Genomic DNA, 18,898 nt, shown 5'->3' with positions numbered 1-18,898 from the left:
TCAAAGGCACCCTGAAAGTAAAACAAAGAAAAAGAAAGATTAGTAACTTACATACTTTATGCTAAGATACAGAAAAGCACTGCATAAGCTGACACAATGTTCATAAAAATTAGCCTTTTCATACACATGTAATACTAATACTATAGACGTGCATACATGCATCCATACAGCCCAGTGAAGACACTAAATATAAAGAACACTTATGTGACTATTACTTTGAGGGAAAATGACCTATGTGCCTGAAATACTTATCTATGCAAAAAAATAAAAAATGAAGGAATCCAAGAAAAGCACAGTATAAATGGTGCAAGACAGGCTGAAAAGGAAAAATAGCAGAGAAAGACAGTCAGGGTATGTGTGCAATCTGTTTAGCATGTAGGGCAGTGTTTTACTTCAGTGACCTTTGGGATGGCAAAGAAATAAGAAGTTATGTACCTACCATAACGTTCCATGTTAGTTGTCTTCTTCTCGTCTTCTTTCTTGCTGGTTGGGTTCGGAGCCGACCCTCGGCTCCGACTCGGCCATTTTCTAAAGCTCGAGAGCTACTTACTGGCTCGAGGCCTCCCTATATCCCACAATGCCTGGCGCTAGACCCCCAGATCTTGTTTGGAAGACCTAACATCAAAATAATACAAGAGGACAACTGTCCCAAAAACAAGACTTCAGCTAGGGGGCTGAAGAAAAAAGGTAGAGGACATAAAACGGTAAAGACTCAGCCAGTGACAAGACTCATAGGAAGACTCTTCTCGGTCCATCTAGGCTAGGGGGATGGAGGGTGGGATGCAAGAAAGAAGGCGAGAAGAAGACAACTAACATGGAACGTTATGGTAGGTACATAACTTCTTAATGTTAAGTTGTGTCTCTCGCCTTCATTCTTGCTGGCTGGGACAGCGTCCCTAGCACCTTAGCCCTGGGTGGCTCATCGGAACAGACTCTTGAGCACAGTGGAACCAAAATCAGCTCTACTCCTAGAGGCCACATCCAATTTATAATGTGCAATGAAGGTATGAGGGGTGACCCATGTGGCCACCGCACAAATGGCTTCCATTGGTAGTCTTGCTTGAAAGGCTACCGACGTAGCTAAAGCCCTAGTAGAGTGGCCTTTAGGTTTAGCAGGGAGTTCTTTATGCCTCAACTGATAAATAAGGGTAATAACAGAGGACAACCACCTGGATAAGGTTACTTTAGACACTGGTCGACCCTGCTTACCCTCCGCATAGGACAGGAAGAGTTGGTCTGATTTCCTTATTTGCTCAGTCCTATGCAAACAGAAACGTAATTGCCTATGAACGTCCAACTGGTGTAATTTGTGTTCAGCTTTGTTGGAATAATTTGGAAAAAAGACTGGCAGATCGATGGATTGATTCAAATTGTTCTCAGAGGGGACCTTAGGAAGGAACGAAGGATTAGTCCTGAGTGAAACTCTATCCTTATGGAAAACTAGATAAGGAGGATGAACACAAACGGCGTGAAGTTCAGAAACTCTCCTCGATGAAGTAATGGCCACCAAAAAGAGGGTTTTCCAAGTAAGCAATTTCAAGGGACAGGAAGCTGCCGGTTCAAAGGGAGGAAGTATCAAGGAAGCTAGGATCAAATTTAAGTCCCACGGAGGCGGGGGATCTTTCACTGGAGGCCTGAGCAAGATTGTTCCTTTCAGAAAGGCTTTGCAAAGCTTATGGGACATGATGCTGGTTTCTGACAGGCCCATATGGAAATTAGAGATTGCCGCTAATTGAACTCTAAAGGTGGCCGACGATGAGATCGCTTGAAAAAGTTCTGCTAAGAAGTCCAGTACGTTATGGATAGGGGCCGTGAAGGGATCTATATTTCTAGCCTCTGCCCAGAAAGAGAAAGGTTTCCACTTACTAGCATAAGTCTTCCTGGTTGTAGGTTTGTGCGAGGAAAGGATAATCTCACGCACTGAACTGGAAATACTGGGAAGCCTGGCTAAGGTTGGAAGTGGAGCAACCAAGCAGTGAGGTTGAGAGACTGAAGAGACTAATGCAGCCTGCCCGACTGATGGATCAGGAGGTCCGGAACTGGGTCCAGATTCCAAGGCTGCTCTAGAAGGTAACGATGCAGGAATGTGAACCAGATTTGTCGAGGCCAGTAGGGGGCAATGAGGATCATCCTGCAACCCAGCACGTAGCTTTCTGAATGAGTTTGGAAATTAGTGGAAAGGGTGGGAATGCATACAGAAGTCCCTGGGGCCAATCGTGAACTAGAGCGTTTCTGGGGGAGTGTCCGGGAAGAGGGAAGAGAGTGAAGAAACTGTCGCACTTGCTGTTGAGAGGTGTAGCGAAAAGGTCGCAGCAAGGCTGACCCCATTTGCGGAAGATTCTGTCCGCTATGTCCGGTTGAGAGACCACTCGTGAGGCATGAGAATAGCTCTGCTTAGCCATCAGAAACCATTGAGAGGAGATCGCCCACTGCCATAGTCTGAGTGCTTCTCAACATAAGGGATATGACTTGGTTCCGCCCTGCTTGTCGATGTACCACACTACAGACATATTGTCTGTCTGAATTGCAATGGTCCCAGTGGGTAGAGAGTTCTGAAGAGCTTGCAACGCTAAAAGCACCACCCTCATCTCCAAGACGTTTATGTGCAAGTGGTACTCATGGGGTTGCCAGGTGCCCTGGACAGTCCTGCCCTGAAAATGCCCCCCCCCCACCGATCAGGGAGGCATCCGTGGTCACCGTGGCAACTGGAGGAGGAAGGACAAATGGTCTGCCCTGGGGTACTGATGGAGAGACCATCCACCAAGCCAAGTGGTCTTTGCATGATTGTGTGATTATTATCTTGTGAGACAAAGGAAGTTGTTGAAAGGACCATTGGGTGAAAAGCATCCACTGGAGAATCCTCATGTGAAAACGAGCCAGGGAAACTAATATGATCGCTGCTGCCATGAGACCTAAGGTTTTTAGGACGAATCTGGCCTGAATCTTTCTGCATCCTAATAAAACTTCTACATGTCGGCGAATGTCTGTCACTCTCTCTACTGGAAGCCTTGCAGACAGATCTTTCATATTTAATCTTGCACCTATAAAGGTTAAGGACTGACAAGGTGACAATGCAGACTTTTCGAAATTTATTGAGATACCTAGGTTGGAGCATGTTTGGATGGTATAATCCCTGGCTCTTAGCAATTGATGCCTGGTGGTACCATTAAGGAGCCAGTCGTCTAGATATGGAAACACCTGGAGTCTTTGCTGTCTCAGGTGAGTGGTAACCACTGCCATTCATTTGGTGAACAACCTGGGGGCTGTGGTGAGACCAAAGGGCACAGCTCTGAGCTGGCAATGACTGGCTCCCAGCCGGAAGCGGAGAAACCTTCTGGAACGCCTGTCCATTTTGATGTGGTAGTACGCATCCTGAAGATCTATGGAGCACATCCAATTGTCCTGACCCAAAAAGGGTAGAATGGACTGAAGCGTGACCATCCGGAACTTCGTTCTTGAACAGACTTGTTTAGTCTGCTGAGATCCAAAATGGGTCTCCAGTCCCCTGTCTTCTTTGGTACCAAAAAGAACTTTGGGTAAATTCTGGATCCTTGCTGGTCTGCTGGGACTTGTTGGATGGCCCGGTTTTTAGCAGTGTTGAAATTTCTTGTACTGCCTGTTCCCTTAGACTGGGTGGAACATCTGGGATGGGGTTGTTTGATTTTAAGGGAGTGTGGACAAATGGGATTTTGTAACCTCCGGATATGACAGACTGTACCCATCTGTCTCGAGTGATGAGACGCCAGGATTCTGGGTACAGTGACAACCTTCCCATGACTGCCTCCGAAGCGGACAGCTGGGCAGCCCCTCAGGGGTGCTGGAAGGGCTTGTCAGAGAAAGATTCTCTGCTGTCCTGATTCTGCGGACCCCCCTCTGCCCCATGGGCGGGGTCTATTGTTATTCCCTCCTCTGCCTCTGGAGGGAAACTCGCCACGTGTGTCAGGCACGGCTCCCTGGGGTTTCCGGAACCACATCTTCCCACTCTTCTGACCCTTAGGGTATGGTCTAGAGGGAGTGGAAAAACGGACTCCAATGGCAGAGAGAGTCTTGCCTTCCTGCTCACACCTGGTAAGTGTATCTTTCACCTGAGGTCCAAACAGAGCCGAACCATCAAAAGGGGTGTTGGTGAAAGACGCCTTGAAGGGATCAGCGAAGTTACATAACCGCATCCAGGCATGCCTTCTCAAAGCCACGCCTGTGCCTGCAGCTCTACTCGCCCCATCAGCCGCATACGAAATGAGCCGCATGAAGGAGTTAACGAAAGAAGTAAGAGTCGCCAGCTGGGAGTTTATCATGTCTTGAGCCCCCGCAGCTGATGGATCTTGCAGAGTATCTCCTAGCTCCTGGAGGAGATCCCTCTGAAGACGGGTGAAGTGACACAAATAATTCAGCAACCGCATGGAGAAGGTCGCTGAGGAAAACATCCGCTTCCCGTATCTATCCATCGTCCTAGACTCTGTTAGGGGGATGGACAGGTACAGAAGTGTTAGCCAACTCCTTTTTCGTGGCAGCTGCTACCACCATGGCATCAATGGGGACACCCTTTGTCAGAAACTGTTTATCTTGGGTGGCCGTGATAAACTTAGTGGGCCTGCGAGGGGTTGGTTCCAGTGTGTCCGGAGCTGACCACGCCTTTTGAGCCACCACTTCCATTAATGGATCGAAAGGCGGAGACTCTCAGGAGGTGGAGGGGCGAGAACCAAATGCATCCAAGTATACCGACTCGTCCTCAGAGGGGTTAAGGGCAGACCAGTTCCCCCTCTGCTTAAGGATCTCAAGGATGTCTGAGAAAGAGACATCTTCAGAGGGGGATCTTGGGGACCCTTCGGAATCCTCCAAGTCAGTATCTGACGTGACCGACTCTGGGAAGTCAACATGTTTCCTCTTACGTTTCCTCTTTCGAGGAGACTCCTCTGAAATCTCAGGGGAGGCCACGGAAGAGGAAGATACACCCAGTGGGGTGACCTGGAGCATTTGATCCCCTTGCTTGGGGTCTGGAGTAGGGACAGAGACCGAAGCAGGCACCCTGGAGGGAGGAGCTGAAGGGGCTGATCGAGGTGCAGACTCAGAAGTCAGCATGCTCCTCATGACCTCGAAGGCGCCCCTGTCTGGCACAGAAGAGGGCCCCCCACTCCGAGGAGACGGGAATCCTCTCTGGCACCGAAAGGGACAGCTCCAAGGCTGATGTAGGAGCCGAGCTTACCTGCACCGAAGCTCCGAGAGGGAGAACAGGGTCAGACGAGGGTCCAATGCCACTCGCCCCCTCGGAGCCGACGAGGGAGTCTCGGTGCCCAGATCCCTCCAAGGATGGAACCATTGAAGAAATCAGAGCCGACGAAGGAGCCGAAAGGGGAAGCATCGACGCTAACGTTTCCAGGATCCGAGCCCCAACAAGCTCCGGCTCCGAACTGACAGGAGGTGTCTGAGGAGGAACTACTTCAGAAAGGGGAGCAGCCACAGCCTGATGAGGAGGTCTAGTTAACATTTTAGCCAGGGCCTGCGATTTGAGGAGTCTACTAACCACTCTCTCCAAGTCATGATTGGACAGCCTCGAGGACCGAGAAGAGTGGGACCTATAGCTCCGTTCGGACTGTAGCAAAGGTGATCCCGGATCCCAGCGAATCGACTCCGGGGATGGCGATCTGGATCGCTTACGGCTCCCTGATGGCTCCGACACCAAAATCGGAGCAGAGACAGATTTTGATACTTCGGTCCCGTCCGGAACCGAAATTGAAGCAGATGCTCCACCTGGCGACGGCTCCGTACTGGGAGCCGACGGCTTGGTGGGCTTAGGGGTTTTAGCTGGCTGAGACTTTGCCGGAGACCCCTCGGGTTTTAATAAACCCCTGAGAATTAACTTGTTCCTACGCTCCTACAGGACTCTCGGACTAAAGGCATGACATACCAAGCAAGAGTCCTGCAGGTGTAGGGAACCCAAACAATAAACACAAGAAGGGTGACCATCTGTCAGAGACATTTTCTGACAGCATGAGTCACACTTCTTGAACCCTGATACCTTGGTATCCTTTGACATGTTATAAAATAAAAGGAATACCGATGGATGAAAATGTTTGACTAGTGCACAAAAAACACACACACTAACACACACACACTAGTCCCACACCTTCACACAAAAAATTTTAGGTAACTATACAAACTAAAACTAAGAGACTATGATTTTAGACTACAAAGGCTAAACACTACTTCCTACTGAAAACAATGTAAAAGGGAAGGGGATAGCCTCTAACTTAAACGGCCTACTTAGGGTGATGGGGGGGGAGAAACTCTCTAAGTAAAAACGAGTTTCCTAAGGGTCAGAAAACACAGGGAAACCTAAGACTAGTCTACAGTACTACTCTGATTAACAAAAAGATTCGAAAAATATGCACAACAGTTAATCTACTAAAAATACAAAAGATTAATATGACCTGAGCCGCTGAAGCGGCAAACGAGATCTGGGGGTCTAGCGCCAGGCACTGTGGGATATAGGGAGGCCTCGAGCCAGTAAGTAGCTCTCGAGCTTTAGAAAATGGTTGAGTCGGAGCCGAGGGTCGGCTCCAAACCCAACCAGCAAGAATGAAGGCGAGAGAGACAACTTAACATCAACAATTGTGTTCGAACATCTTCTGTTATGCTAAGTTTACTTACGCAACTGCACTGTGCTCTTTGTAACAATCACTGCTACAGTAGCCTTAGCTATATGGCTAGATTACCATAACCAACTACATTTGCGAGGTGGAAAGAAAAGAGTCCAGGAGCCCCTGGAGAATACTCTAAGCAAAGCCTGATATAGACCTAGAGAAGGAATCAAGCTCATAGTGCTTTGTAAAAGTATATATAGAGGAACAAGTGGCTGCTTCTAGAAAACTTCTACAATCTAACTGTTTCTAAAAAGCCATACATGAAGCCAAGGCCCTGGTAGAGTGGGCCTTGACCCTGTCTGGAATAGTTTTGTTGTGGTAAGTACAACAAAAGCTAATAGCCTTAGGCAACCATTTGGAAATACTCTGCTTTGACACATGTTGTCCATTCTTCATACCTTCACAAGAAATGAAAAACTGATCTGAAATATTTAGTTCTGTCAAGATAGAACCATAGCTGTCTGTGGATGCCAAGTTATGGAGTATCCTTTCGCCCTCATTTTTAGGTTCAGGGAAGAAAACGGGGAAGTGAAGAGTTTGGCTTAAAGTAAACGTGTATACTGCTTTAGGCATAAAACAAGGATTAGTTCTCAAAGAAACCATGTCTCTGTGGAAAATGAGAAAGAGTTGACTTACCATAAAAGCTTGCAACTCAGATACCCTTCTTGCAGAGGTCACAGCAATCAGTAAAACTGTTTTACATGTTAAAAACCTCAAATCAGACATGTTAGCTGGTTCAAATGGAGCAATTGTTACCTTCTCTAATACAAAATTAAAATATCAAGGAAGAGTCACCAGTTTTCTGGGAGGCCTCTTATGCAAACCCCATTTCAGGAACATTTTGATATGAGAATGCATTAAAAGAGGACGATTCAGGGGCAGACATGCAGACATGGCTGACACATGAATCTTGATAGAGGAATAAGAAAGACCACAGGACAGTAGCTCACACAGATACTGTAAAACTAGAGAACAACTAGCCCTGAATGGGTGCTGGTTATGTTGTTGGCACCAACTAAGAAAACATTCCATTTGCTAATGGCAGAGCAGGTTTTCTTGCCTCCGTTAGTACCTGTTGCACGTCCTCAGTAAACAGGTGCCTACAGGGAATCAAGACCCGATCATGCAGGCACTCAACTGAAGCTGATTGATGGCAAGGTGTGCGCCAACACCCCTGTTCTTGTGTGAGTAGATTCAGTCTGTGAGGAAGCTTGTGGTAATTGCCTAGGCGATTTCCAAAAGAAGTGAGAAAGTACAGTTGTTTAAAATCTTTCCATAATGGCAGATGTCCTTCTCTTCACTGTTGCAATATTCCTTATAATAGGCATCCCCTGCCAAGGACAGCCTGACGCCCAAGCCTTAAGGTTGCAAAGGGTGCACTGTATGTCACATGTATGCTCACTGCATACAGCGTAGAGCATAAAGGTGATGTCCAGATATATCATCCTCAGAACAGAGACCGCCAATAGGAATGCCAGCCTAAGGATGGGAGATGTAACAGGCTCATTCAGAAGGGAAAAGAACCAGAGGGAGGAGGGAGTGAGTGAGTACTGCAACAGTGAAGAGAAGGGAAAATACCATTATGGTACGATTTTGCACAAGTGTACTATGTCCTTCCATTTCAATGCTGCAGTATTCATTACAAAAGGGAGAGTGCAAAAGCTCATGAAGAAGAGAAGAAGAAGGAAGGACCGGTAGAACCATCTAGAAACCAGTGAAGAATGGCCCTAGCAAAGCCAGCTCTAGCCCTGGATATCACATCCAACTTATATTGCTTAGTAAAAGTAGCTGCCTCAAGAATGCAGTTAGTACCTAAACCCTTGAAAAAAAGCAACAGAAGAAGCCACAGCCTTGTAGAATGAGCCTTAACTGAAGGAGGAAGGCTCTTACCATGAAAAGAACAACAGTTTGCTTGGAAACAGCCAATCTCAAAGATCTAGGATGAAAGGAAACAAAAACTGATCAGATTTACAAAAAAAGCTTTGATCTTGCCTAAATAAAATATGAATTGTCTATGCACATCCAAACTGTGCAAAATCCTCTTACTAGCAGATTGTGTAGAAGAGAAAAAAAGTGGGCAAATGAATAGACTGATTAAGAGACAACTCACTTACCACTTTGGGCATGAAAGGAAGATTAGTACGAAGGGACACCCTATCCTTATGAAAAACTAAAAAAAGGGGGAACAGCCATAAAGGCATGAAGCTCAGACACCCATATGGCAGAAGTAAGGGGCAACAAAAGAACAGTCTTCCAAGAACAATGCTGCAAGGAAGCTGAAGCCATAGGCTCAAAAGGAATCTGAGACAATTTCTCCAAAACAAAATTAAAATCCTAGGAAGGAGGGACAGGCATCCTGGCAGGTCTAATATGAAGGACGCCTTTAAGAAATTTAGCCTCAAATCTAGAGGCTAAAGGGGGCATTAGAGGCAGACAAGCAGAAATAGCTAACGAGTGGGCCTTAACAGAAGAATATGGCAACCCAGCAATGAGCAATTCACACAGATAAGTGAGAATCAAAGGAACATCCACAAAAAAGTGGATCAAAGTCATGAGAATGACACCACACAGAAAACCTCTTCCATTTGGATAAGCAGGATTTCATAGTAGTGAGTTTCCTGGCCTCCTGCAAAACCCTAAGCACATCCTCAAAAAAAAAAAAAAGAAAAAGAAAAAACAGGTGCCTATACGGAATCAAAAAGCTATCACATACAGTGTCAGTTGAAGAGTGGACAGGTGGGAATGGATGAGAGATCCCTTGTCTTGTGTGAATAGGTGCACCCTGTGAGGTAACTTGCGATGGTTGCTATTGGCTAAATGCAGAAGAAGAGGGAACCAATGCTGTCTGGACCAAAAGGGAGTCATCAGCAAGATTTTGAGAGCATCCTGTTTTATCTTGAACAGGACTTCTGGAATAAGAGAAATGAGAGGGAAGGCATAAAGAAAATCCCCTTCCAGGAAAAAGGACAGCGTCCACCTTCCAGACCAGAGGACATGGCGCTATGGCACAAAAAAAACAGGACATTATCTGTTCAGAAGGGAGGCAAATAGATCTACTTGAGAAGTACCCCACTAGTGGACAAAGTCCAGAAACACATCTCTGTGAAGCATCCACTCATGGGATTGTGATATGGATCTGCTGAAAGTGTCTGCCGCAATGTTCTGACATGGGGGAATGTAAACTGCCTGAAGAGTCACTTGATACCGGATAGCTAGTTCTGACATGAAGTGCTAGCCTGCACAAGAGGTAAGACCCTCCCCCACACCTTTTCTTGTTGACATATCACATAACTGTGGTATTGTCTTATCAGTACCTTGAGGGGCCAAGGAATAAAAACAGAATGAAATGCTTGAACAGCCAGCAGAAGAGCTCTCATCTCTTTGACATAGATGTGGTATTTCTTTTGTTGAAGTGACCATAGGCCCTGCACTTTTACAGAGCCAAAGGAAGCCCCCCATCTTACGTCTGAAGCATCTGTGAACAACTCCTGAGAGGGGAGTGGGGGGTTGAAAAGGAAGCCCTGGAATGAGTGACAACCGCTGAATCCAGCAATGAATTTCCAGCTTAAGGAAAGAAGAAGAGGGACTATAAAATCTAGAGGATGAGAGTGCTGAAGCCAAATTGACTTTAAGAAACCATTGAAGCTTTCTAATGTAGGGTTTGGCTAGAGAGAGCACAAGAATGGTGGAGGCCATGAAACCCAGAGCTCTCAGAAATTTCCTGGCTGTGACTGAGGCCAGAGGAAGAAGGGATTGAAAGGAGGCAAAGAGAGTTAAGGCCTTGGGAGGATGCAGGGATGCCAGCATTGGAACAGTATGGATCCTGCATCACTGAAACACATGTTCATGTGAAGGAGTCAGGAAAGACTTTTGGAAATTTATAGTGAACCCCAGGCTTTGCAGGAGACAAATGACAAAATGAAGCTGCAGCAGAATCTCTGGAGAGGAGGCCTGAAAAAGTAGGTTGTCTAAGTAAGGAAAGACCTGTAACCCTTCTTAGCCTGCAAAAAGCAATCACAGGAGTGAAGCATTTGGTGAGTACCCTTGGGACTCACCATAACATTCCATTTTGGTAGTCCATCTCACCCTTCATTTTTACGTATGGGTTTGGAGCCGATCCTCGACTCTGACTCGGCCGATTTATAAACTCGAAGACTTCTGGTTGGCTCGTGGCTAAGCAGGTATCCCACAGTGTACCAGTACAAACCCCATATCTTGTTTGCTGCTCACTAGAAGAAATAACCATAACAGACAAACCAATACTAAAGGGTCTCCAACCAAAGATAACCAAAATATTAATATCTCCAGATTCTTCCAGGATGGGGGCAGGAGGGCGGGTTGGTAAAAATGAAGGGTGAGATGGACTACCAACATGGAACATTATGGTGAGTACATAACTTCTTTATGTTGTGTAGTCCAATCTCACCTTCATTTTTATGTATGGGACAGCATTCCCTAGGGCCTTATTCTTGGGTGGCTCACTGGAAAAAAATCCTGAGCACCGTGGAGCCAAAGGATGCTTTACCCCTGGAAGCTAAATCCAATTTGTAATGTGTAATAAAAGTGTGAGGGGTAGCCCACGTAGCTGCTGTACAAATATTATCGAGTGGGACCCTGGCTTGAAAGGCTGCAGAGGTAGACAGAGACCTGGTAGAATGAGCCTTGATCTTGAAGGGTAAAGGTCTGCCCTCCAAACTGCAGACAAAGGCTATGCAACTGGAAATCCATTTAGATAATGTCACTTTAGAAACTGGTAAGCCCAATCTGGATTCAGAAAAGGAAATGAATAGTTGATCTGATTTGCTAAACTCAATGGTCCGATGTAAATAAAAAATTAGTTGTCTATGAACATCTAGCTGATGAAACAGATATTCAGCTGCATTACAGTGATTAGGGAAGAAAACTGGGAGTTCTATGGATTGATTTAAGGTGGAGTGGGAACAAACTTTGGGGACAAAGGAGAAGTTAGTACGCAGTGAGACCCTGTCTTTATGAAAGATCAAATAAGGTGGCTTAACAGACAAGGCTTGTAACTCCGAAATCCGTCTAGCTAATGTGATAGCCACCAAAAACAAAGTCTTCCAAGACAAAAATTTCATGAGTGAGAAGGTTCAAACAGGGAAGATGTCAGTTTGGATAACACAAAATTTAAATCCCAAGAAGCCACAGGTTCTTGGAGCGGTGGCCTCAACAGCGTGGCTCCTTTCAAAAAGGTCTTGCATAGCTTATGAGACATTAAATTGGTATCTGGAAACCCTAAATGGAAATGAGAAATAGCTGCCAACTGAACTCTGATATTGGCGGTGGCAGATCCTTGCTGAAAAAGCTCAGAGAGAAATTCAAAAATCACAGGAAAAGAAGCAGTGTAGGGATCTACATTCATTTTCTGTGCCCATATAGAAAATCTTTTCCATTTACTGCCATATAGTCTCCTAGTTGAAGGTTTATGGGAGGACATAAGAATATGTGACACTGAGGAAGACACATTGTGAAGCCTGACTAGGGATGGAACTGGAGCAGGCACGCTGTCAATTTGAGGGTGTGGATTGAGGGATGTAGCGAACCTGACGTGAGTCAACAGATCATGAGCTGGGTCCAGAATCCAAGGATCGTCCAGGAGAAGAGGCTCGAGGAAGGGGAACCAAACCTGATGAGGCCAGTAAGGAGCAATGAGGATTAACTTGCATCCCAGCCGTCTGGCTTTCTGAATCACTCTGGAAATGAGAGGAAATGGAGGAAAAGCATACAGAAGACCCAGGGGCCAATCGTGAGCTAGAGTGTCTCTGGGTGTCTCCCCTGGAGGGGGAATGAGGGAAAAATAGCTGCTGCATTTCGCAATGACTGGACTGGCAAAAAGGTCGCAGCAAGGCTGTCCCCATTTGCGGAATCTGTTCTGCTGTTTTGTCTTTCACAGACCACTTGTGAGGCGGTAGGATCACCCGGCTGAGCTTGTCGGCTATCACGTTAGACGTCCCTGAAATGTGCGTTGCAACCAGAAAGCGCTGGGAAGAAATCACCCATTTCCAAACCCGCATGGCTTCTCGACAGAGTGGGTAAGATATGGTACCACCCTGTTTGTTGATATACCAAACTACCGACATGTTGTCTGATTGTATCGCAATAATCCCTAGAGGAAGAAGGTCTTGAAGTGCTTACAATGCCAGGAGCACCACCCTCATCTCTAGAACATTGATATGCAGGTGAGCCTCGTGTTCTTGCCATGTGCCTTGGACAGTCCTGCCGAGATAATGCCCCACCCGATCTGGGAGGCATCCGTAGTCACAGTGGCATCGGGTTGGGCAGGAACAAAGGGGGCGCCCGTAGTCAACTGGTTGGGTGCTATCAACCAAAGGAGGTCCTCCTTGCATGATTCCATCAGCAGAATAGAGTGATTCAGGGGAAGATATTGGAAGAACCATTGGGAAGACAGGCGTCACTGGAGAATTCTCATGTGCAACCTGGCTAATGGTAGTAATAGGATGGCGGATGCCATAGTCCCGAGGAGCTGATAAAACCTACTTTGCTTTGACTTCTGCAATGGGAGAAAACACTGAATTTGAAAGATTAAATTTTGTGCCCTTTCGAAGGGAAGACGTGCTGTCATGTTCACTGTGTCTACCTCTGCGCCTATAAAACTCACAGATTGATAGGGCAAAAATGCAGATTTTTCCCAGTTTATGGAGATCCCTAATTGAGCACAAAGTTGAATAGTGGTGTTGCTGTTTTGGAGAAGTAGATGCCTGGTGGGGGCGGCCAGGAGCCAGTCATCCAAATACAGAAACACCTGGAATCCCTGACGCCTCAGGTGAGCCGTCACTACTGCCATGCATTTGGTGGACACCCTGGGGGCTGTGTTGAGACCAAAGGGCAGAGCAGAAAACTGATAGTGACTGGCTTCCAGTCAGAAGCGTAGATGGCTCCTGGATGCCTTGTCCATTTTTATATGGTAGTAGGCATCCTGGAGATCTATTGAGCACATCCAATAGTCTTAACCAAACAAAGGGAGTATTGACTGCAGAGCTACCATCCGAAACTTGTCCTTCCTCACGGATTTGTTTAATCTGCTGAGGTCCAATATTGGCCTCCAGTCTCCTGTTCGTTTTGGGACTAAAAAGAACCTGGAGTAAGTTCCGGATCCTATCTGGTCTGCTGGGACTGATTGGATGACTCTTTTTAAGAGCAACTTGTTGATCTCCACAGTTGCCTGATCCCAGAGATTGGGTGGTACATCTGGGATCTTCTTGGGAACAAATGGTGGAAGGGAAAAGGGTATAATATAGCCTCTGGTAACAATTCTTTGTACCCACCTCTTGGGTTATACTTAGCCAGGCTTCTGGATACAAAGAAATGCGACCCCCGGCCAGCCCCAGAGAAATACAGTCGGGCCCTATATCAGAAGCGCTGATAAGGCCGTCCCTGAAAGGAATCACAACCTTGTTGGTACTGCGGACCGCCCCTGCCTCTAGGGCGACGTCTCCCATTTCCTCCTCCTCCTCTGCGTCTGAAGGAGGGTTCACCCTGTGTGTCCAGAAAAACCCTCTGGGACTTCTTGAACAACATTTTACCACACCTTTGACCTTTAGGGTATGGTCTAGAGGGAACGGTAAAACGTACTTCCACGGCAGAGAGTGTCTTTCCTTCTTGCTCACACCGAGTGAGTGTGTCCTTCACCTTAGATCCAAACAATGAGGAACCATCAAATGGGGCATTGGTGAAAGTGGACTTGAACAGTTCTGCAAAATTATACAAGCGCATCCAGGAGTGACGCCTTAGGGCAACTCCTGAACCCGCTGCTCTACTCGCTCCATCAGCCGCATAAGAAATCGGCCACATGGAGGAGTTAATTATAAAATTTAAGGTGGACAACTCAGCAGAAATCTTGTCAGGGACTCCCTCAGTACATGTACCCTGTACAGAATCTTCTAACTCCTTGAGGAGATCCCTCTGCAATCTTGTGAATTGAGTGAGATAGTTCAATGATCGAAGAGTAAAAGCCACTGAACTGAAGACACGCTTCCCGTAACTGTCCATCTGTTGAGACTCCTTATTCGGTGGATGGACAGAAGAAGAAGTCTCAGCAAGTTCCTTCTTAGAGGCCGCCGCCCACCACCATGGCATCTACGGGGACACCTTTGGACAAAAATTCTTTATCTGGAGGGGCAGAAAGAAACTTGTTGGGTCTTCTAGGGGCTGGCTCCACGGCATCAGGAGTATCCCACACCTTTTGACTAAATCCATCAGTTTGTCAAAAGGTGGAGACACCCAAGAGGCAGAAGGGTGAGACCCAAAAGCCTTTCAGGTACACCGACTCCTCATCAGAAGGGTTGACAGTGGGCCAGCGGCACCTCTGCTTAAAGGATCTCCAGGATGTCCACGAAGGAGACATCATCAGAGGACGACTTGGGGGACCCTTCCGACTCCTCGAGGTCAGTGTCAGATGTCAAAGACTCATCCTGGGAGTCAACATGCTTCCTCTTGCATGTCTTCTTCCTGGGGGGCTCCTCAGAAGGGTATTCTGGGGAGGTCACGGAAGAGTGAGGGCCACCAGCCAGTGGCTCCTGAGGGTCTCTGCTGTCTCCGGAGAGAGTAGGGGCTGAGACAGAAGTGGGTGCTCTAGGGGGAGAGTGCTGGTACCCTTTGTGGCAACCGGTGATTTGGACAGCATGCTCCTCATCATCTCGAATGCTGACCTCTCTGGCTCCAAGGACCTCTCCCGCTCGAAGAGACCGAGGATGCTATCAGCTCCGAGACAGAGGGAGGGTCCGAACTCACCCTAGCCGAAGCGCCGAGAGGGAGGCTCGGAACTGAAGAAGACCAATTCCAACCTTCCCTGTCGGTGCCGACCAGAGAGCTTCGGCCCCTGGACACAACAGATGACACCGAAAGTGTCGGAGCAGTACTCGGCTCCGAAGCAACCACAAGTGGAGCTGGAGCCGAGGGTTCCACCAATGGCACCAAGCTCTCCGACTCCGACAGACCAGCTTGGCTCTGAGGAGGAATAACAATCGAGGGTATAATGGGTTCCATAGGCTCCAGAACCGACTGGGTCGGAGCCGACAACTATTTAGATAGAGCAGACGACTTCAGCAGTCTCAGGACCACCCTCTCCACATCTTCTACAGAAAGGTTCCAGGAAGACCTGGAGGACATACTCGGGGATCTTGATCTTGGAGGAATAGCAGGTTCCAGAAATTCAGTGGTCGGCTCCGTCAAACTAGGAACTGACCCTGTCACCACAATGCTGCTCTCAGTCGGCTCCGAAGGCAGTGGAGCCGATGAGGCCGATTTTGCCACTTTAGGAGGCGGCTCCGCGACACCAGCCAGTGTCAGAGAAGGTATTTTTGAAGACTTAGATTTAGCAGATTTAGTGGACTAAGAAGAAGAGGAAGAGCTAGACAAGGCTTCCTCAAAGGCAGGATTTAAAAGACCCTTTAGAATTAGCTTGTTCCTCCTCTCCTGTAACACTCTAGGGGAGAAGGCATGACAAAACAAGCAAGTGTTTTGCAAATGGATGGCCCCTAAGCAGTAGACACATAGACCATGACCATCCGTCAATGACATTTTTTGGGAGAACTTCATGCATTTTTTGAAGCCTGAAGGCTTGTGCTCCTTAACCTCTTTAGACATAACACACAGACGAAAAGAAAAGAGAAGAGAAGTAAAAGGAAGGACTAGGTCCTCTAACTTAAATGGGCCTAGCCCTGAAGGAGGAAAAAACGCTACGAGGACTAGGTCCTCTAACAAAAACGGCCTAGTCCAGAAAGGAAAGGGACAGCTAGGTCTTCTAACTTAAACAGACCAGCAAAAAAACACACACACAGAAAACTCTTTATTTTGCTAAGGATTAACAGAGGAAGCTGAAACTGGAGTTTCGAACAACAAACTCCACCACTGTAAAAAATTAACACCAGCGGATAACTGCCAAAACCAAACTGCTCTACGAAACTGTAAACTAGAACAAATGCTAGCATTTATCAAGCTATCAGCACTAACAATACTTTTAAAACTGGTACACAGGATAACACAAAGCACACTAACAGGACCAAGGCCAACGCTTGCACCAAGGGGTGAAAAGGAGCTAAGTACCTAAGAATTAGCAACCCTACACTGACAAATACTAATGCAAAAACTGTTGTACTATACTAATAATAACTTTGAACAAATTTTTAAGCAATACAAACAAGAAAAAAGTTAACACTTAGCCAGAGCTGAGAGAAACACAACCGAATTCGTCGACGCGGCAAACGAGATCAGGGGTTTTACATAAAAATGAAGGTGAGATTGGACTACACAACATAAAGAAGTTATGTACTCACCATAATGTTCCATGTTGGTAGTCCATCTCACCCTTCCTTTTTACAAACCCGCCCCCCCTGCCCCCATCCTGGAAGAATCTGGAGATATTAATATTTTGGTTATCTTTGGTTGGAGACCCTTTAGTATTGTTTGTCTGTTATGGTTATTTCTTCTAGTGAGCAGCAAACAAAATATGGGGTTTGTACTGGTGCACTATGGGATACCTGCTTAGCCACGAACCAACCATAAACCTTCGAGCTTATAAACTGGCCGAGTCGGAGCCAAGGATCAGCTCCGAACCCATACGTAAAAATGAAAGTGAGATTGGACTACAAAACATTAAATATACCAAACAAGAAGGAAAGGTAGAGCCAAGAGAAGTCAGGGAGCTGGAGGGAGGGTAACCAGGACTGCAACAGTGAATACACTCTAACATCTACAGTAATGGTAAGTGTACACAACTGTACTATGTTCTTCGTGTTACTGTTGCAGTCATCACATTTGGGTTGATTCCCAAAGCTAAGGAAAGGAGGAGAAAGTTAAAAAGCATTAGGCCAGCTATTAAGCTCGGCAAGACTGCAGTGGCAAATCCAGCTCAGGATTTAGAAAAGATAGGCATGTGGTAATGCTTGGTGACCAGGTAGCAGCTTCTAGGATGTCCCTGGTAGGGACTCCTCTGAGAAAAGCCGCAGAGGTAGATGTAGCCCTGGTGGAATGTGATCTTATCCATGGTGCTTGTAGCAGAAATTAATGCAATGGGCTATCCACTTGGAAATTGTTTGCTTTGAAATGGCCTTCCCCTCTGCCCCTGCAGCAAAGCCAACTAGCAGCTGTTCAGATTTTCTGAGAGGCTTAGTCCTGTTCAAATATAATCTCTCCTGGGGGGTCTTAAATTTTAAGTTGTCTGTGCACGTCCAGAGACTGCAGTATTCGTTCCCCTTTGTTTTGTGGATTAGGGAAAAAAGTAGGCAAATGAATGGACTGATTTAGGGCCATACTAGACACCACCTTGGGCATAAAGGAAGGACTGGTCCTGAGGGAAACCCTGTCCGCATGGAAGATAATGAAGGGTTCCACTGCCATGAGGGCCTGTAATTAAGACACTCTTCTTGCTGAAGTGATGGCTAGAAGGAAGGCTGTTTTCCAAGAAATTAATTTCAACTCTGCTGTTGCAGCTGACTCAAAGGGGGGGAGTAAGCTTTTCCAATACAAAGTTAAGGTCCCAGGCTGGAGTGGGAGCTCTCCTGGGGGGGGGTCTTAAATTTTTGGGCCCTCTAAGGAGTTGTTTTAGCAAGAGGTGAGAGAAGAGGGGTGGCTTAGTATTATAATGTGCTGAAATGGCAGAGGCATGAATTTTAATTGACGAGAAGGACAGGCCCTTGTGGAGGATTTCTGTTGAGTACTGTAGAATATGAGGTAAACTGGCCACCACTGTGCCCATCCCCCTTGCCTGGCTCCAGAAACAGTATCTTTTCCACTTTTCAGCATAGGATTTGCTAGTACTAGGCCTCCTTGCCTCCAGAATGACATCCAGCACCTGCATACTGAGGGATGCTAGAGGAGAGCTGAAGGAATTAGCCAGGCTGCAATGTTCAGGGTTTGAAACTGAGGGTGCAGAATCTGGCCCGCCTGCAGGGACAGCAGGGAAGGGGTCTGAGGCAGGTTTCATGACTGCAGCAATGTCATACTGCGCAAGAGGGGTACCAGTGCTGGCGTGGTCAGTCTGGTGCAATCAGCATTGTCCTTGGCTTGTCCTGTTTGATCTTTAGTAGAACCTTCGAGAGGAGAGGCAGAGGGGGAAAGGCATAAACTGAGAGGCTTTCCCAGTAAAGGACAGGGCATCCACTTTTCAAGCTTGACTATGTGGAGTTCATGTGCAGAATTTGTTCAATTGGTAGTTCTGGGGGTGGGGTGGGGGGCAAACAGGTCTACCTCTGGAGTTCCCCATTTGTTTCTCAAGA

General features: G+C 46.8%; 1 protein-coding gene across 1 annotated transcript in view; it reads right to left on the bottom strand.

Annotated features, from left to right (window-relative positions):
- The window catches only part of CASD1 (CAS1 domain containing 1), a 1,910,820-nt gene that overhangs the window by 357,955 nt on the left and 1,533,967 nt on the right, over positions 1-18,898 (bottom strand). Inside the window, exon 14 of the mRNA XM_044065969.1 lies at positions 1-11. This exon is cut by the window's left edge and continues 91 nt beyond it. Within this exon, the coding sequence (XP_043921904.1) occupies positions 1-11 (11 nt within the window). The remainder of the gene's footprint in view (positions 12-18,898) is intronic.

This window comes from Protopterus annectens, chromosome 3.part0 (genome assembly GCF_019279795.1).
Source record: "Protopterus annectens isolate FY-2018-M chromosome 3.part0, PAN1.0, whole genome shotgun sequence".
NCBI classification, from domain to species: Eukaryota; Metazoa; Chordata; order Ceratodontiformes; family Protopteridae; genus Protopterus; species Protopterus annectens.
Note: the sequence above shows the minus strand (reverse complement) of the source record. Positions and strands in the feature narration are given on the sequence as shown.